The following is a 20,537-nucleotide window of genomic DNA, read 5'->3' as shown; positions in this document are numbered from 1 at the left end:
AATATTGGCACTGGCCAGGACCCCACACCTAAAAGTTCCTCCTGCACAGTCCCGGGACACTACTTGTTCCTTTGGCATTTTCTCCTCCCACCTAGCAGTCGCCCTGCAAGCCACTGTGAAGCCACTGGTAGTGGCTGGCGCCCCAAGAAGGGGAACTTGGCAGAGAAGCCTTGCAGGGCTTTCTGATCTCTGAGCTCCTCCGTGAACCTCCTGTTCCTTTAGTGGCTTTTGGGGATTCCGCTGTCTCTCCTCCCTGCCTGCTCAGCTGCCCCAGGGGAGAGCCCGCTGGAGAAGAGGACCGTGTCCCTTTTGCGAAGGTGTGAGGTGCTGTGTGTCACCACAGAGGGGAGCTACCAGTGGGCCCTGCAGTACCTCTCTTCCCGAGGAGGAAGGAACTTTCCATTGTCTCTTGGAAAAGGAGGATGCCGTGCGCTCCCTGATTTCGTCCTCCTCCTGCTGGCTCGGGTTGCTCCACTTTTCACTCTGTGGTCGGTCCCCCCTCAGCAGTTCCCAGCCAGGCCTTTCTGTGGCCTCAGAGCCTCAGAGCTGATCCTCCAGGTGTGGGAAGCCCCGACTTCTCACCTTTGTGTGAGTTTGAGTGGAGATTTAAAGCAATTGGAAAGTACTTTACAGATTTAACTTTTATTAGAAGCTCAAAGGGCAGTTTCCAGGTAAACTTACAAGAGATCCTGGGTGTATTACTGCTCACCCCAGAGATACTGAGAAGAGAAACGAGGCTATTCTGACACCAGCGGGTGTACTGCAATTCAGTCCTGGCGCTACCCACTCTGAGCTGGTGTCAGGCTGCCCAGGTTTAAGGGCACAGTCCCCAGCTAGATTGCCACCCACCTCAGACGCAAGCTGTAAGTGGGGTCCCCAGGAGCAGTCGCACTTCTGACCAGCTGGCTGCAAATCTGGGGGTGCCCACGACCCTCCTCAGGTTCCATAATTCACCAGAATAACTCACAGAACTCAGGAAAGCACTCTACTTACAATTACAGTTTTACTATGAAAGATACAAATCAGGAACAGCCCAATGAAAAGACGCGAAGGGTGAGGTCTGGGAGGCCTGGAACCGAGCAGTGTGTCTTCTCCCCGTGGAAGACAATTGCCCTTCCCTTACAAGTGCTGGCTGTTGGGAGAGGACTGCACTCACCTGGTGCACTACTGAGGCTTCCGAACTGGAAAAGGACCTTTCCCAGAAGAACCCCATTGGGTTGCCCTGCTCCGTCCAGGCAGTGACCAGCCACCCTTCTAGGCCCAGCCTGTGGACATCCCGTCCAAGAATCAGGGAGAGGTGGAATGAGAGCTCTTGGGCGCTGGCTGTCTTGCGTTCCCTGCCAGAGTTATCTGTCTTCAGCAGCCCGGAGCACAAAGAGCTCTGAGCCAAGCTCAGCTGGTCCGGTCCCCCTCTGAGCCTCCCAGGGCCATGGCAGAGACTCGGTGGGACGGAGTAGCACTCCTTGCTGGGCCTGACCTAACAAATATTCCTATCGCCCTTCCTTCCCACCCAGATGCTCACAAATGCTGCAGCAGGCATTTCCGCCACAGCCAGGCCTCAGGGGACCTGCACAGGGTTAGGTCAGAAGCCAAACCCTGCAATTTGGGAAATTAGCAGCATTTATGGGATTCCCAAGAGACTTCCTGGTTCTTTTAGCCATACCAGTGGTTCTCCGTTGGAGGTGTTACTGCCCCTTAGAGGGCATTTGCAAATGTGCAGGGGAGTTCAGGCTTGTCACGGTGACGGGGGATCCTGAAGGCATTTATCCAGCAAGGTCCGGGGATGCTAAACATCCTGCGAGGAGCTGGACAGTCAGGCACACGTTATGAAAAATAGTCCTGCCCAAGAGAGACGCTGGGGAGTCATTTACTTCCCCTGCCCTCTGGTTCCTTGGAAAGCCACGTTCCTCATCAGTGCCCAGGCTGAAATAAAGGAGCATGTCTCCATCCTAGCCTGTGACCAAGGGCAAGGCAGTATTTCCAGGTGAGCGTGGACCCATGTGACAGAAGCATCTTGTAGTGCACACACTTGCTCTGATTCTTCAGGTATGACTCTTGCATCAGTTGGGCTCTTATGGGTCAAGGAAGACTTGGATTTGGGTGGTAAGAGTTCACAGGGCAGGGGGAGGCCTCCTCCTTGGTGCCTGGCAGGAACGCCACTGCAGCCCACCCAGTGTAGACTCGGCTGCCTCACCTCAATGTCCCTCTCTGGGGGTCCCACCTCCCACTTCTGTTTCTGCATCTCATCTTTTCCTCTGGGCTTTTTTGTTTCATTATCTGTTTTTGTCACATGAAATGTGTTTAGAGGAGCCTAGCTCGGATCACGGCTAAACCCCTCTCTTCTTGTTGTTTTACAGTCGGGAAGACGTCTCTGATCACGCGGTTCATGTATGACAGCTTCGACAACACGTACCAGGTGAGTTCCTGGGTCCCTGCCCCCCACGAAGCCCCGCAGTGTTTGCAGCCTTGACAGCCACCTGGACACCATGCCAGCCTCCCTCCCAGGGTTGCTGATGCTAGGATGAGAGTGGGGCATTCCTGGGACCTAGGGCATCCATCTTGCCTTGGAGGAGCTTCCCATCTGCACACTGGTCCCAGCCCGGTAAAGACCCTGGGCCCTTCTGAAGATGCAAACCTCAATAAGGGAAATGTTTCCAGTAGAGAAAGGACACCTTTCAGTCTGTGTTCTCTTGCCCCCCATGGCAGGGCTAAACCATGACAGTGTTTGGTTTCTTGGGGGCATCACCATGTGGAGGAGGATGGGCAAGAAGCAAAATGAGGGACGTGAAAGAGCAGTAGGAGAACTTGCTCCTCCAGCGTGGCTGTGTGCTGGACCTTCGTGAGTGCGTACACACACACACACGCACACACACACACACACACGCACACACGCCCCCCCCCACACCCACACATACATACGCACACACCCACACACGCATACACCCACACCCACGCGCACACACACACGCCCCCACACACACACACGCCCACACCCACACGCCCACACACACAGCCACACACACGCCCACACACACACACGCGTGCACACACGCCCACGCACACACGCGCGCGCACACACACACACACACACACACACACGGTTGCTGGGACACTTCCTTCCCTGGAGAGGCTGGTGTGATGGGCCTGCACTGCTCTACATGGGCAGGAGGCTGGATAGAGTGACCTGTGTGCTCCTGGCTCTCAAGGGTGGTCTGGAATCAACCAGAGGTGGCTCCATGTAGCCTAAGGCTGAGTTCTTGAAGGTCAGTAACATTTCACTTTCCTGTCACCACTGATGAGCAAATGAAGTGAATTTCCCCTGCAGCTAAAGCTGTTATCACAAAGCACCAAACTTAATCATTTCAATTATTTTTAAGAAAAAATATATTGTTTTCTTCCTTAAGACAGACACAAATAATAATTCAGTTTTCTAAGCCAGTGGGTTCTGTGAGATAGTAGTTCCAAGGGATGTTAGTAGGTGTTATTTGAGGGAAAAAAGGCAGGGAGAAGGGTTTGGGGCTTAGGGAACACTGGTGAACGAAAGTAAATCTACTTTTCTACTGCAGGACTTCTCAGGGCCTTTTACTACATCAGTGTATGGTTTTGATTTGCTGAAAGGGAGATGTAGTGTGCAGGATCTCCCAGATATATTTGGTCATGGAATCCTTTTGTCATCGAGTCCTCAAAGGATGAATATTTATAGAACACACTGGGGACTGCTGTGCTAAGAGGTCTCTCTCCCACATCCCAGGACCTACAGAGCATGCAGAGCACAGCCCACTGCAGATTACGGTTCTGTGTCTACTCTTTAGTCTGTCTGTCTCACTCTGGACCAGTCAGCATCTTTGCCTCACACACAGCTCCTTTCTCTGTCTCCCTCTAAATCCCTACTTTTCCTCTGCTGTCATCTGAAATACCAGATAACTAGTGGACTTGGTAAGAATTGACTGAAGGGTAAGGACATGGGGCCCCGAGTGCCGTACACAGCCTTGGACATCTGCTCTGGGATGATTATCTCAGCCACACTTTGTCTTGCTTGGTACAGGCCAGGCTCTGTACCACGGCAGCTTGCAGAGCCCTCTCCTCCCTGTAAGGGGCTTCCTACTGCGTCGCTTTGCGTCCGAATCACAGCTCTAACTTCAATTCTTAAGTCTGACTTGGTATTTGCATATTTGTGTGTGTATTCATGTGCATGTGTGTGTGTGTCAGTGAATGATCTCACAGATATTGTTTTGATTATTTGATTTTTCAAATATTAAGTTACTTATAATACTTCTTGTTGATGTCCCATTGATAATAAGTGATGCCCTTGGCTGGCTGGTGTTCTTGGCAGTGGTGGGCGGTAGAGATGGCCTCAGAGCCTTTGCAGTGGTCTTCACTGGTGTGGATCAAAGCCTCAACTCCTCCCCATGTCGTTTGAGTCTCCAGTGTCACCTCCTATGGCCCACTGCTTGTCCCATATCCCGTGGTCCAGCGGGCCTCCCTGCTTGCTGCTCCCCACTCAGTGACATTGTCCCACTTCCATGCCTTGGCTCATGGTGTCACCTCTGCTGGAATGCCCTTCCCTCTTCTCTCCTCTGCTGTGGAAAATTCCTCTGACTGACTCATCAAGGCTCAGAGCACATGTTTGTCTGTGGTCAGGACCCTCCTCATGCTCTGCACCCCTCCACGGCTCCATCTTCCCTAGCACACTGTCCTCGGGGCTCCTTTGCCCTCCCAGCCCTACAGGAACTCCTACTGCTCTGGCTGCCGGATGGGCTCTCAGCTTGGCTGAGGCCAGGACCCCTCGGATCCACCTCTGCGTTCATGGGTCCAGAGCAGGGCCTGCCCACAGCTGTGTCAGCTGGTGTCAGAATCCACCACAGTGGCTTCAAGAGGCCCTGTCTGCCTTGGTTTTTAGACTCCATCTGACTGAGCGGCCACAGTGGCCCAGTGTCGATGTCCAGTGTCCTGGCAAAAAGTGAAGAAAGCCCAAGTCCCTCCCCACTGTAGGCTTTTCTGACTTTTTTTTTGGCTGCAGGTAGAATTTCTCTCCCAATACCCTCTAAGATGGTAGTTAGGCTGGGAGGCTGGGGCTCCAGTTGTGTGCGCACACAGGCCCATTTTCATGAATTCTCTGGAGATGGAGAGGGGGAAATGTTACTTTTTCTTAACATGGTGGCAGAGGCACTTGGGAAGTAGACAAGATGCCCGAGGGCCCCGGGGGATGTTCCCAGTTGTGCCCCCCTACGCTGACCACTCCCCAGCACTGCCCACAAATACCCTGTGTACCAACCAGTACAGCCCAGCAAAGCGCCCCTGTCCCCGCCTTGATTGGCTGAGGTGCCCAGAAAGTTCCCAGGGCAGCTCCACCGCTCCACCCCTCCCATCCTTATGTGTGTCTCTGGCTCTGTCTCCCACCCCCTCCCCTATTCACTTATTCTGACAACGGATGTTTGTCAAGTGCTTACTGTTTGCAGAGAAGTGGGAGAAAATGACCTGGCCACAGAATCTGGCCCTGCCCTGAGCCAGGCATGGAGGGTAGAGAGGGTTCAACCTCATCCTGAGTGGCAGCGAGTCCTCCCTCTGTCTGGGGCTGAACATGCCCGAGGCCCCAAGGAGCTGGCATGAGGACCTGGGCACGCAGAGCGCGGTTCCCCGCCAGACCTTTCCGGGGTCCTGTCCGCCTGGCAGGCCCAGGGGAGATGCTGCCTTGTTGACCTGTGGCCTTGGGAGCGGGTCTCCTGCCGCCTCCTGCCTGGCATTTCCCCTGCACACACGTGTACCTTGTTCTCCTCTTGACATGTGCATTCCCCAGCCTCTCACCACCCACCTGTCACCCCATCTAAATCCACTCACTTAAAGAAGCAAAAAGTCAAGACTTACAGCCTGGTGAGATTCACGTCTGCAACAATGCTCTTATATAAAATCCCAACTAAAAAATGTCTTTCAAAATGTACTACGAAGAAACCCCTGGTACCTGCGCCATGATGAGATGTGGCCCTCTCTGTGGGCCAGACTCCCTTTCCCCTCCCAGTGGCCAGTGAAACCCACCTGTGGGCCTGGCCCTTGGTCCACCTGTTTGAAACCTGCACTAGAACCAGAATGGGAGGTTTCAGCCCCCCAGGTGGTGGCTGTGGGTGAGAGGGGGGAATCTGGGAGCAGCCCTCTTCCTGGGGTTTCTCAGGGGTCCCCCATCTTGGCTGCACGTTAGCATTACCTACTGGGGGGATGACGAGATGCACAGGCTGGGTCAGGCATTAGCATTTTTAAATCTCAGAGGTGACTGAGATGAACTGATAACCAAGGCTGGAGCCCCCGGCCTGTCCCTAGACCTCCCACCCAGCACAAGTTAGGAAAGCAGCCAGTGGGTCCCGGTCCGCGGGGGCTTACCTAGGTGCTCCTGGGAGTGTCTCTGGAGGACTGCACTGGAGCACTCCCTGGGTCCCACGGTGCCTCTGGGAAGGGGACAGCATGGCTGTGTCCACTGTGCCCTCACAGGCCGAGGGACTGCCTGAGTTGCTGTTAGCCCCTCAGTGATCTGGGGGCTTTCCTCTCTCCCTGCTAGCTGTGTATTAGTTTCCTGGGACTGCTATAGCAAATTGCCACAAACCAAGTGGCTGAAAACAACAGAAGTTTATTCTCTCACAATTCCAGAGGTTAGAAGTCTGGAATCAGCAGAGCCACGCTCTCTCCAAAGGCCTGGGAGAGAATCCTTCCTGCCACTTCCAGTCATTGGATTTAGGGCCCACCCTAAATCGTGGATGATTTTTCATCCTGAAACCCTTAACTAATTACATTCACAAAGACCCTCTTTCCAAATAAGGTCACATTCTGAGATTCCAGATGGACAGAATTTGGGAAGAGGACACTCTTCAACCCACTACACAGTGTCCCAGCACCTCCCAGTCTGATCCTACTGGGGACCCCTCCAGGCTCCAGGCCCCTCTGGCGCTTCACGTGCTACTGGCCCAGCATCTGACCTGGGGAAGCCATTTCCCCAGGAGCCTATCTGGCAGCAAGTCTTTTTGTTCTTACAGGGCTTTTCAGAATGATCAGATGTTTCTTTATGTAACATTTGTAAGTTGATTTAATAAAGTAAATACGTTCACTGGGGCCTGGTCATTGACGCCATGGAGCTGCCCATCTGGCTGCTCAGCAGCCCCCAAACCAGCACCTGCCCCGCCCCGACAATTCACCCCTGCAGCACGGGTGGCCTTTCAGTGGAGCTGAGCTCCCGCTGGGTCTCACAGCAGCACATCCCAGGTGCTCAGGGAGGGGGCGTTTGTGATGACCATGGTATGTGAGGGGTCGTCCGCGTGGGGCTTTGAAGTCTCTCTTTCTGGGGCAGCGAGTTCTGCTAATGCTTGTCCAACCAGACTCAGGAAGGTGGTCTGGAGGCTGCCAGGCTTGGGCAGCCAAGCCCCACACCTAAAGTGTCTCCACATCGCCTTCACTGGTGGGCCTGAAGTGGGCCACAGTGAGGAAGAAGGACCTGGGGATGGGTCAAGCCAGAATGTCCTCCTTGGACACCCAGCCTCACACTCAAGGGCGCTGCTCTCTGATCCCCTCCCCTGCCGGGGCCAGGGAAAAGGAAAGGCCTGGGGACTTGGCGGTAGGTTGCTGATGGCACTGAGCACCTTTCTGTCAGGGGGTCACTGTGAGGAGATGAGTGAGCCCACACAGAGCCCACAGCAGCCAAGAGAGACCAGGAGCCAGGGGTCCCTCTGATAGGTGGGGAGGTGCCCGGGGCTCCACCTTGAAGAGGAGGTGCAGCCAGTCAGACGAGTGGATGGGTCGGCACGCAGGGTCCAGGGGAGATGGCTTTTGTGGCCACGGCATGGAGCACTTGGTCCGCAAGAGGCAGGAGGTTCAGAGGAGCCACATGGCGTGCTGCAAGGGCACCGGGCAAGGCAGCTGGCCCTTGGCCTACGGGGTGCACGGCGCAGCATCCGTCCCATCTGCCAGGGTGTGTGTGCACATCGTACTGTGCTGGGCACCCAGCTCTGAGGGCAAGGTCCGGTGGTGGGGTGGCCAGGCTGCAGCTCTGCAAGGACAGATCCTGGGCGGTGGGCGGGTAGAGGTGAGGGGGTGGGCCTCACGTGGCCGCCCTACCCCTCCCTGGGGAGCATGCTCTGCGGCTGGAGTGCTGACATGGGGCTGAGGCTCACGTCGTAACCAACACTGCTGTCCAGGTACTTCCCTGCTCATCCTCCCATTCTCTCATCCTACATTAATGCGTGAAGCTCATCAAGAGTGTTGTGGTCCTTGGGGGCGTGGAGCTTCAGACAAGGCAGGGATCAGTGGCTGTTCTAGTGGGTGTGGAAGACTTCCTGGAGGAGAGGGTGGGAGCTGAGTGGGAAGGGGCAGGGAGGATCTGATGCCACTGTGTGGGAGGGAGGATTAGTATGCTGAAGGAGAAGCCTTGGTGGGGGCCCCAGGTGCAATGATCCAGTGCTGCGCATGCGTGGGGGGCGGTGCCGGGGCGGGCTGTGCCCTTTTGGAGTGGAGGGTCCTAGCGGGCCTGTGGATGGGCTACTGGCTGAGCTGCCTTTTGACTTTCACGGCCTTAGGCACTTTTGCCTTCCAGGGCACTTTGCTCCTTCCTTCATTAAAAAGCTATATATATATATATATGCACACAAATATATATAATGTATGTAAATTATATTTTATAACTGTATTGTTCTAAAGATGAAGACAATACAGGCTGGATTCATTATTATATGTCATTATTATTATATTCATTTTTTCTTTTGATTTTAAAAGAAATTAAAAGTTAAAAAGTTAAAAAAAAAAACACAGGGCTTCCCTGGTGGCGCAGTGGTTGGGGGTCAGCCTGCCGATGCAGGGGACACGGGTGCGTGCCCCGGTCCGGGAGGATCCCACGTGCCACGGAGCGGCTGGGCCCGTGAGCCGTGGCCGCTGAGCCTGCGCGTCTGGAGCCTGTGCTCCGCAATGGGAGAGGCCACAACAGTGAGAGGCCCGCGTACCGCAAACAAAACAAAACAAAACAAAACACATTTTTCTGGGCCTCTAAAAGTACTGTGGGTTCCAGGGTCTGTGCCTGCTGTCCCAGTGGGTAAGTGGGCCTAGTTGATATGGCTGTGGAGGCCCTAGGAACTCAGCGGGGCTTGGGCTTACGGGGCAGGGAATGGAGAGAGCTATTGTGGTTCCTACGGTGGGCACCGATGGGATCAAAGACCCCAGAGTTTGCAGGAGACAGGCCTGTGGGTCCCAGCCAGGGCAGGGACGGCAGTTGCAGCAGGGCCCACAGACTTGGATGCAGCTCTGTGAGTGGAAGGGCGGAGCATGGGAGGGAGGAACGTCACTGAGCAGTCATGCAGGGCTGCGTGGGATGTGAGTGAGGAGCCTGGGCCAAGCCTGGGCCTAGACACACAGGACAGTGGGAAGGGCGAGTGGACAGAGTAGGCCTGTGGGGTGCAGAAGAGGGAGAGGAGTGGGCCCTGGGTTTCTGTCCAGACACCCCAGAAGAATATCGGTGCCGTCAACACAAAGCAAAATGAAAAGTTGAGTGGGAAGTGATAGTGGAACAGTCAAGTGAAGATGTTTGAAAATGGCTGTTATGTGGGTGGGCCCAGGAGACGCTGGAAGGATCTGGATTCCTGAAGTCCCAAGAGCTACTGAGTTTTCTGGGTCAGACTGTAGAGAGCAGGTGGAGGGCCAAGAGGAGGGGCCTTTCCCCATAGAATCCAAGATGCTACGTATCCCCAGGTGGTGTCCAGGTAACCACCCGGCACCTGGAGAGACAGGGGCAGAATCTTCCACCCCTGTCGAGGTGGTCAGAGTGGGGTCACACAGAGGAGAAAGAGTCAGCACATCCTCTTATATCAGCTCTTTTTTTCTCCTCCAAAACAATGCTGCATGCAGAGGCCTGGGTTCAAATCCTACCTCTGTCACTTAGCTGAGAGATTCTGGGCCAGCATCCCAGTTTCTTAGTATTGCATTTTTTAACCTGGAAATTATTTGGATGGCATTTAACCCCTGCATCACCTAGACCAGTGGCCTCAAACTTTAGCAGTAGGGATGTGGTTAATTTGTATTTAAACCATAGCTCATGGAGGTCTTAAAGCCTGGATGATGGAAAATTATAGGCCAGAAATACTGTTGATACAAATGTGCATTACCATGCTCTATACAGAGAGCGAAGCAAACCAACAACTCCACAACAAACTAAGTTGATAATGATGAAGTGAAGCTAACAATAACTTACTAACATAGTGTTTTCATGGGAAACTGTGGGCCTCCCAACCATGCTTGCCTGTGCAGAGCTCTGGCACTCTGCCAGATGCTGCCAGGGCCCCAGACTTCTGGCAGAACACTGGACTCCATCTTTGGTTAGCTCTAGCAACATGATGATTTTATCATATTAATGCAGTAGAGTTCCACCTTTCGCAAACATTAGGTTCTGTGGTCAAAATGTGAGGTGACACTCTTATATAGTGAAATGCCCCTGAATGCCAGGCAGGCAGCTTGGCAAGATGACCTTGCCCTCAGACACCCACTTGGGCACCACCAGTCACCCAGGTGCTCCTTTTGGACATTTACCTGGGACTGGTCTGAGGGCAGACTTGCTGTAACATCTTTTCTTTCCCTCCCTCCTCTCCCCTGCGCTTCTCTCGCTCTTTTGTCAAGCATATTGCAAATTAGGTATGAAGTCAGCCTCTAGTAGAGAAACCTGGCTAACCTGGCTTAAACAAGGAAGGGCTTTGGTTTTTCAGATGCGAGAAGTCACGGTAGGACTTGAGGTGGCCCAGCTGCCCAGTGATGCCATCAGGCAGGTCCCAGACCCCTGCTGTCAGTCTATTCTGCCTTCTTGTTCTGTGGGTTATCTTCATGCAGCCTGGCTCCATAGGTCACCTCTGCATTCAAGGCAGATAAAGATAGCAAGAGCTTCCCTAGAATCCCCTCCCCCTCCAGCAGACTGCAGCTTATGTCGTATTGGCGAGAACTGAGTCACATGATCACCATTATCCTTTAGAGAGGCTGGGAAAGCAGCATTTCACTTTTACTTCCAGGCTGGCAAGGGAGTAGGAGGTTGCCAGTTGGTATTGGGGGAGTCCAATAGCACCTGCTAGCGTTCATAAGTGAAGTGGCCCCATCGTGCGACTCTGACCCAGGTTTTAGTAATCCTTCCTAATTCGCTTCATAGGTCACTCATAGACAGCGCTTAGATGCCCTCAAAAGTCCATCCCCCAGAACATCTTTCTCCCTAAGAGATGAGGAGAGGGCTGATGCATTGCATCCATTTGTGAGCCTGTGGGAGACCTGTCAGGGAGCTTCAGGCCACACATCCCTGGGCATCTGTGTGGCTTCTGGAAGGATTGACTAATTTTGATGACATTTCACCCCTTGTTTAAAGTTGTAAGGTGCATATTGTTTGGTTGATGTTTCAGAGCACAGTCAGGAAATAAAAGAGCAATTGATAAATATTTGTATTGGGTGGTGACTGGCATAAGCCACTCCCCATTGGGAGGAAAGTGGCCACAGGGACTGTGTAGACTTTGAGACTGAGGTGTCTGAAAGAATCCTGGTACCTGCGCTGTGGCCTCCCAGCCAGCCGCCCCTCCTCCGCAGCACTTGGTTGAGCTGCTGGCAAGGCCAGACCGTGCCCAGCGTGTTTCCCAGAGGCTGCTGTCTCCTTCCCCCACAGCATCCACTTGCTGGTCTGAATCCGTAAGTTTTGCCAGCTTCATTTTGCATGCTTATTTGCATGTCTTTACCGATACTCTCATCTGATGGTTGGTGGTGCAGAGCACAAACAGCAGCTTCATTGTCAAGGGCTTGTCATGCCCAGCTGCTTTCTGCCACTTGGGGATGCTTCCCCAGCCACGGGCCAAGGCCTGGCCAAGGCTAAAAGAAGACACAAATACATTCCTTTTCATGATCTCTCTTCCAGAGAAGAGAATCTTGAGTCAATTCATGCAAATTACCATGCAAATTTCCACAGCACACTTTATTACTGTGTCTTGTCAGAATGTGGATGCAAAATTACATTTCATAATAAATGCACGTAGCAAAAACGATTTCAACAAGTGCCTCAGGAAACATCTCTTTCCTCGGGCATATGCTGGGCCAATGGGAGCTTTCGTGTAGAGGGAGGCGTGTAACGCACCATCATTCTGAACTGTGTGTCTGAGCCCCTGTTAACACTGGTTAATACCACATTCAGAAGGAGATAAATGTGGACGCAGCTATGAAATCTGTCCTTGTTAAGGTTCCACCTGTTTTGTATAAAACGAAGTGCCTGCCATTTTTCATAAGCAGTACAGTTGGCAAGTACAGCAATATTAAAGGAATAAATAAGCATTGCCAGGTTTGGGGTGATCTAACCACAGCAGGATGCAGTCCAGCCTCCTCGGAGGGGCATCGAGCCCATCGAGCCCAGGAGGCTCACCCAGCACAGTCGAGGAGGGAAGGAGAGGATCGTGGGGGTCATGTACTGGTAGGAGAGTCTCAGAGTCAAACCTGCTGCTCGTGTTGTCTTGATACCCTCTTTACATCCTTGTGGAAAAGTTTCCAGCAAGAATAATTTACTGCATACCTCATAAGAGGATACGGAATACAGAAAATGAATGCTGTGGCCAAGACTCCATGGTTCGTTTGGAACCCACCTCTTTGAGGGCCAGCCTTTCCTGAAGCTCTGGGAACACTCATTTATTGGGATGTGAATACAGGTTACAAGCACAAAGGTTCCCAGGACCAAGTTTCTACAGCATCTTTTGGAAATCCCTCAGTCAGTTGGTCAGTCCTCATTTTGTTTGCACAGAGTACCTTCATGCAGTCTAACTCATTTGATCCAAGAGTCCTTGAAGGAAGCTGTGATTATCCCCATTTTAGAGATAAGAAGCTGAGGGCCAGAGAGGCTGTCATTTTTCCAGGATACTCCCAACACAGTGTTCTTCCAAGCCCATTATACAGCATTCAGAGCCTGCCAAGGCACTGGCAGAGGTCCCTGAAGACGGACCAGGGCCCTCTGGGCACATGACCCCACCCAGGCCCATTTGGGTGGGGCACTCTGCTAGCTGCATGCCAGATCCTCTAGGCCTGGCCATGCACTGCTCTAGGAGGCACTGACAGGGAGCCTAGGTTTGCTGGCAGAAATCTGTCCCCCTCCCCCATGGAGGCTCCTGGTCACCTCAGCCTCTTAGCCTCCTGGCCTCACCAGGGCTGTGTGCATACATTGATCTGGGCTTTACCTTCAAAGGAGAAATGACTCCCTCCCCACCACACACTCATACCCACACAAGCCTCTTACACCTACTACCTTCCACATGCAGATACACAGTTGCATGCACACTCGTGTATCTCCATTCATCACGTGTCTACTCACATACACTCATAACCACATTCCCATCAATACACTCACACACTGTATGACCTGTGCTGACCTTTGAGAGGGAATGGAGGTTGTGGCCTACGTGGGTAGCTAGTTGTTCTTTTTGTCTGGTGTCCCCATATTATCCTTTCAGATAATTTCTATTGATCTGTTTTCAAGTTCACTGTTTCATCTGTCATTTGCTGTCTTCTGTTAAGCATTTAAAAATTTCAGATATTGTATTTTTAGTTCTAAATTTATATTTGCTTCTTTATAGTTTCTCTGCTGAGATGCACAGATTAAAATCTGTGTCTTCATTGTGAGCATGTTTTCTTTATATGTTTGAGCATAATTGTATTAGCTGCCGAAAAATGCTTGCTACTTTCAACATCTGGGTCACCTCGGGGCTGGTCTCCATTTATTCTTTTTTTTCTTAAATACGGCTTTTAGTTCATATGTATAGTAATTTTGAGTTGTATACTACACATTGTGATCAAGACTATGGATTCTGCTTGTTCCTTTGGAATAGTACCTGTTGAACCCAAATTCTCAATTCTCTCCCCCGTGGTAGGCAGCAACTTAAAGTTCTGTTCAGCTTTGTTTGTTTGGTTTTCAGTCTTAGGCTACTTGTGGTCTCTTTGGGCCAGAGATTTGGGTAGCATTTACATGCGGAATTTGGGATTTCTCATCTCCAGGATTTTCCACATTTTCCAGCTGCTGTGATAGTTTTATGATCTGCCCTCTCATTTTTAACCAGTAAGACTATGGGTTTCTTGCCAAGCTGTAGCTACCCCTCAGCTCCAGCCGGGGCTGCCTTTAGGTGAATGAACAGTCGTAAAAACAGGAGCCTTGCCCAGGGCCATTCTCTTCTTTTAAGTGTTGACTCCCCTCTAGATTCTACCTGCTTTTGTCACTTTCTAGTGCCTTCAGTTAGTTGTTTTTTACATTCTGCTCAGAATTTATAATTGTAATCTGTAAGAGGGTTGGTTCTGATTACCAAAATCGGAACACCCCCATTCCCTCCATCTGGGATTTACTCCCTGTACTTCCCATCCTCTACTATTTCCCCATCTTCACCTGCTGGTAAGTTAGTATTCACTCAAGGACTGGCATAGTTGCCCTGCCTTTCCTCAAGAAATCAATCAGAAGCAAGGTCCGCCTCCTCTTAGAGACCCTCTAACTACAATAGTCCTACCCATCTGTCAGGGACCATAGTTCTGTGTGCTAATCTTAGCGCCTCCACAAGTTTGGAAGTTCAAGGCTGAATCGTGAACTGTGAATAGGTGTTAGCCATATGGAGGAGCATTCCATGGGAGGGAACAACTCCTTATAGGCTGGGACCAGGGCTTATTTTGGTCTAACACATAGTAAACACTCAAGAGTGAATAAGTGAATGAGTGCTACTTACTTACACCATATGCCAGAAAGGAGCTGCCCAGGAAAGACCGTGACCACCTTCTCCCTGCAGATCTGGCCTGTCTGGGAGCAATGGGCTCCAGCTGGCAGTAGTGTAGGGCCAACTGCTTATGCCTTGTGTCTGGAAAAATAAATGACGCCAAGGAGCTAGAAAATTTCTGGTAACCAAGGCCATCTTAAAAGTTCTTGTTTCTGTTCTGCCCTTAGAGAGCTGACTTTTGTTGTTGTTGTTAAAATGCAAATGAACTTCCTCTTAATGTGGACTCTGCTGAGCTGTTATGGCTAATGACCATAGATTCTGACAGGAGGGAGCCAGAAAGGATGTGACCCCCCCACACACACTCAGTGACAGCTTCAGAAATGAAAGGACTTCAGGAAGCAGAGGGAATACAGCTCAACAGTCAGGAGCAGGGGCTTTGCAGTCAGGGAGACCTGGGTTCTAATCCTGCCTCTGCCACCCCCACCTGTATGACCTAAGTTCAGAGTGAGCCTTGGTTTTTTCATCCGTGATTAGCCCCTTCTGCAGGCATGGGCATCTCCCTGTCTCTCACCCCAGGCAAGGAATCTGCCCCTCCTCCTGGATACCACAGACTCCTCAGACCAATTACAGCAGGAGCTCAGAATCTACGCAGTTGTTTGCAAACTTTACTGCACAAATGAGTTATCTGAGGGCTTGTCTGGAATTCTGATTCCCAGACTGACACCCCAGAGATTGTGATTCTGTCTGTCTGGGCTGGGCTCAGCAATCTGCATACTTAACAAGCTTCTGATGTGATTCTGAAGCAAGTGGTCCATGCACTACGTGTTGAGAATTACCACATCACTGGCCACTGGGAGAGACTGACTAGTATGAGATCTTTCCAGTTTAGAAAAGAAACTGTTAAATGAGGGGCCCTGAGGCCAACCTGAGGGCTCAGAAGATGACTGGATTCAGCAGAGGAGCTGAATCTTGATCTCTGATTAGGTTTTAACCATGTGGAAGAGCCTTAGAAAAGGCACAGAAACACAAAGTGACTTGTGCGTGTAGAGTCCTGACCACAGTATTATTACTAAAGTATGAAGTGCAAGCTGGGAAAGAGGGGAAACGAGGTCAAAGGAAGCGACGGGCAGACCCTTTGCAGGCCAAGCTGAAGTGTTTGGATTGTTTCCTGGGGGCAGTAGGGAGTGATATGGTCAGATTTATGTTTTAGAAAGATAACACTGGTGCTGGTGAGAGATTATTTATCCAGGGAGAACCTCAGGGCAGAGAGACCAGTCAGGAAGCTGTTAGGCTGTTCAGGTAAAAGAAGTTGGAGGACTGAACTGGGGCAGTGCTGGTGGGGATGGAGAGAAGCAGACAGGTGAAAACACTCAGGACGCAAAGTATCAGCTCAGTGATTCCTCTGCTGTGAGCGGGTGGACGAGAGAGCAAGGGAAGAGGAGGAACTCAGGAGGGCTTCTGGAGGCTTGGGCACCCATGGAGGTGGAGGTGCCATTCATCGAGATGGGGAAAGTAGAAGATGTAAGTCTGGAGGGGGATGAGGGGCTCCGGGTGGGACACATATGTTTAGTGAGAGGTCTAGAGGACACGTGGATGGACATGTCCAGTAAGCGGTCAGATACCTGGATCTGGGGCTCAGGACAGAGGTGAGGCCTGGAATGTAGGTTGGGAAGCCAGCAGCACATCCTTTTTGAAGCTATGACAGTAAATGAGGTCCCCTGACACAGTAGGGAACACCAACATTTTAGGGACAGAGAAAGGAAGAGGATCCTGTAAGAGGCCAATAAGGGACAGCAGTTAGAGAGGCAGGGAGAGCCAGAAACAAGTCACATCATGAAAACAAAGGAAGGAAGAGTGTCAAGGAAGAGATTGGTCCACAGGGTCAAGTACATCTAGTAGAGTCTGGCCTATAGAGTGTTACAATTTGCAGATGAATGGCCATGGCGATCACAGCCAGAGCAGCCTCAGTGGGCAGAGGGGCAGAAGTCAGACCACTGAGCAGTGGGTGAGAAGAGAGGAAGTGGGGACAGCTGGTTTGGGTCCTTTTCCAAGAAGCATACCAAGGGAATGGAGGTGAGAGATTGGCAGAGAGCTGGAGAGCCACTTAGTGACAGGGAAGGGTTTTTTTTTTAAGGATGCAAGAATTTTAAGAATGTTTCTTGGATGAAAGGAAAGAGTGAGTAGAGAATGAGGGGTTGAGAAAAGAGAAAAGAACCTTGATGGCTGAGAGGCTCAGGGCCAAGAGAACCCCAAGGAGAGGCTTGCTTTGACAGAAGGAGCAAATGCTCAGAGGCTGGAGGGATGGAGATACGGCTGGACACACATAGACAACTTTGCAAATATCTTTGTATTCTGGCTCTGCCATTTCCAGCTGTTGACACTGAGCAAGTAATTTAGCATCTCTTATACAGTTGACCCTTGAACAAGGTGGGTCTAAACTGGGCTGGTCCACTTACATGCAGTTGTTTTCAGTAGTAAGTACTACAGTACTACACCATCTGCAGTTGGTTGAACGGAGGAACCGAAGTGCGATACAGAGGACCGACTGTAAGTTATACACGGGTGTTCCACTGTGTGGATGGTCGGCACCCCTAACCCACACGTTGCTCAGGGATCAACTTTACTCAGTCTTCTTAGCAGAAACGTATAAATACTAAAGAGCATAACTCATGGCACAGGTTATCAGGATTAAGTTAAGTAATGCATATTAAGTTCTTACCTGGCACATGATGAGCACTCACATGTTTAGTCATTGTTACTGTAGTTATCGTTGTTATATTAGAGGGTAAAAGCAAGGAATTGAAGTGGTTTGTACTTGATGTTGTAAAGTAGATTTGAGGCCATCTTCTGAGAGTGAGTCTCGTGGAGGATGAAGCAGGGACAAAACAGGAGGATGTTAGGAATTGTTACTGATGTGGATGGAAACAGGAGGTGGTCGAGGACAAGTCACATGTTTTTATATATCACAGACTTACCATTTCTGGTGCTCCTATATTCCTTCTTTAAAGATCCAAACTTCCATCTGTAAAATTTCCCTTCAGCCTAAAGTGTTCATTTCCTGTAATGAGGGCTGGTGACAAATGATCACAGTTTTCCCTTATCTGAAAATGTTTTTGTTTTGCTCTCAGTGTTGAAGGAAATTTTCACTGGCTTTAGAATTCTAGGCTTACATGATGGGGATGATGGTGGTTTGTTTCTTTTAGAATTTTAAAGATGTTGCTCCATTGTCTTCTGTTCTCAATTGTTTCTGAAGGGAAATCAGCCATCATTCCTGTCATTGTTTCCTTGTATGTATTGTGTCTTTCTGTTTCCTAGCTGCTGTTAAGGATTTCTCTTTATCTTTAGTTTTCAGCAATTTGACTATGACTTGTGTGGGTGTGGTTTCCTTTGTATCCTGTTTTAGGTTCACTGAGCTTCTTGAAGCTGTGGGTTGATGTTTCTAATCAAATTGAGAAAATATCTGACCATTAGTTTTTGTTTGTTTGTTTGTTTTTACTCTTTCTGAAACCCCATCTACATGTATATCAGGTCTTTATATTGCCCTAGAAGTTCCTGAAGCTCTGTTCATTTTTATTCTATCTTTTAAAAATCTGTGCTTCAGTTTGAACAACTTCTTTTGGACTGTCTTCAAGTTTACTGCCCTTTCCTCTGAAGTGTCCTAGCTGGTGTTATTCAAATCCAAGGCATTTTTATTTCAGGTATTGTGTTTTTTTGTGTTAAGATTTCTGGGTTTTGTTTTAGTCTCCATATATCTCTTGAAATTCACCCATCTTTTTCCTTTATATTTTTCACACAGTTATAATAATTATTTTAAATTTCTTGTCTGCTAATCCAACATCTGAGTCATCTGGGTATCTGTTTCTGTTGAGTTTTTTCCCATTAATTATGGGTTAAATTTCCTGCCTCTTCACGTCTAATCCTTTTTTATTGTGTAGTGGACATCGTGAATAATAATAAGTTGTAGAGATTCATAGATTCTGTTACCTTCCTCTGAAGAGTGTTGAGTTTTATTTCAATGGGGAATTAAATTATGGGCAACTTAATCCTTTTTTTGTTTGGAAGAGTTTACTTACCATGTTTTTTTTTGTTTGTTTTTTGTTTTTTTGTTTTAGTAGATCTTTATTGGAGTATAATTGCTTCAAAATACTGTGTTAGTTTCTGTTGTACACCAAAGTGAATCAGCCATATGCATACCTATATCCCCACATCCCCTCCCTCTTGTGTCTCCCTCCCACCCTCCCTATCCGACCCCTCTAGGTGGTCACAAAGCACTGAGCTGGTCTCCCTGTGCTATGCTGCTGCTTCCCACCAGCTAGCTATCTATTTTACATTTGGTAGTGTATATGTGTTGATGCTACTCTCACTTTGCCCCAGCTTCCCCCTCCTACCCCGTGTCCTCAAGTCCATCCTCTATGTCTACATCTTTATTCCTGTCCTGCAACTAGGTTCATCAGTACCATTTGTTTTTGTTTTTTTTTTAATTCCATATATATGCGTTAGAATACGGTATTTGTTTTTCTCTTTCTGACTTACCTCACTCTGTATGACAGACTCTAGGTCCATCCACCTCACTACAGATAACTCAATTTTGTTTCTTTCTATGGCTGAATAATATTCCATTGTATATATGTGTCACATCTTCTGGGTGGAAGACCTAAATAGACATTTCACCAAGGAAGACATACAGATGACCAAGAGGCACATGAAAAGATGCTCAACATCACTAATTATTAGAGAAATGCAAATCGGAACTACAGTGAGGTATCACCTCACACCGGTCAGAATGGCTGTTAGCAAAAAATCTAGAAACAATAAATGCTGGAGAGGGTCTGGTGAAAAAGGAACCATCCTGCACTTTTGGTGGGAATGTAAATTGGTGCAGCCACTGTGGAAAACAGTATGGAGGTTCCTTAAAAAACTAAAAATAGAACTACCATACGACCCAGCAATCCCACTACTGGGCATATACCCTGAGAAAACCATAATTCAAAAAGAGTCATGTACCACAGTGTTCATTGCAGCACTATTTACAATAGCCAGGACATGGAACCTACTTACCATGTTTAAAGTTTGTTAAGATAGGTCTCTTTGGGTTTTTTCCTTAGTCCTCTGATATAACCCTTAGTCCTAAGATGACGTCCTTTTTCCCAGAGCTGGCCCTTCTGGGGTTCTCATGAAATGCCTGAGGTGTTTACCAAGTCCTTCTAACTTGGTGGGACTAGGAAGCTACCTCAGGGGAAAAACTGGTTAAGCATAGGATCTCACTTCATTTTCTTCCCTTCCTTTAGAGATTATAACCCCTCCATTTTCTGCCTGCTTTTGATCACTTTTCGGTGATTGCAAATTGTTATTTGTTGCATTTGTGCAGAGTTTATAATAGTTATCTGTGGGTGGGTTAGTTTGATACAAACTACTTAGCCATTATTGGAAGTGAAACTTAGGGAGATGTTTTTGAGCAGAGCTGATGCCTCAGCCACATCCAAGGACAGTGCCTGTGCTTTGACCAGTGTGTGCAGCTGTGGGAAGGTCTTTTGTGGCTCAACGGCCTGGCTGGGTGGGAAGTGTGGCCAGAACAGGTCTGAGAGACTGGGCACTTAAGGAACCAGGTGTTTCCCTGATGTGGAAGAAGCATGAAAGTGGGAATAGAGGTGGGAGAGAGCTGGAGAGATAGGAAGTTGGTCCTTTCAGCCTTACTTTCATCATTACCACTGATCTGCTATTGTGAGGGGTAGTAAAGTATGTGAGTGTTCAGCAAATGGTGTTTATGATTATGGAGGCCACTGGGTTGAGCTTTACCAGAGCTTGATCCACAAGGCACAATCC

At 49.6% G+C, this 20,537-nt stretch overlaps 1 protein-coding gene across 1 annotated transcript in view; it reads left to right on the top strand.

Annotated features, from left to right (window-relative positions):
• The window catches only part of RAB6B (RAB6B, member RAS oncogene family), a 56,538-nt gene that overhangs the window by 23,883 nt on the left and 12,118 nt on the right, over positions 1-20,537 (top strand). The window contains exon 2 of the mRNA XM_027091640.1: positions 2,358-2,416. Coding sequence (XP_026947441.1) covers positions 2,358-2,416 — 59 coding nt within the window. The remainder of the gene's footprint in view (positions 1-2,357; positions 2,417-20,537) is intronic.

Source organism: Aethalodelphis obliquidens, unplaced genomic scaffold, assembly GCF_003676395.1.
Source record: "Aethalodelphis obliquidens isolate GAN/ISIS:26980383/991018 unplaced genomic scaffold, ASM367639v1 scaffold72, whole genome shotgun sequence".
In the NCBI taxonomy this organism is placed as follows: domain Eukaryota; kingdom Metazoa; phylum Chordata; class Mammalia; order Artiodactyla; family Delphinidae; genus Aethalodelphis; species Aethalodelphis obliquidens.
This window is presented reverse-complemented; position numbering and strand designations above follow the sequence as displayed.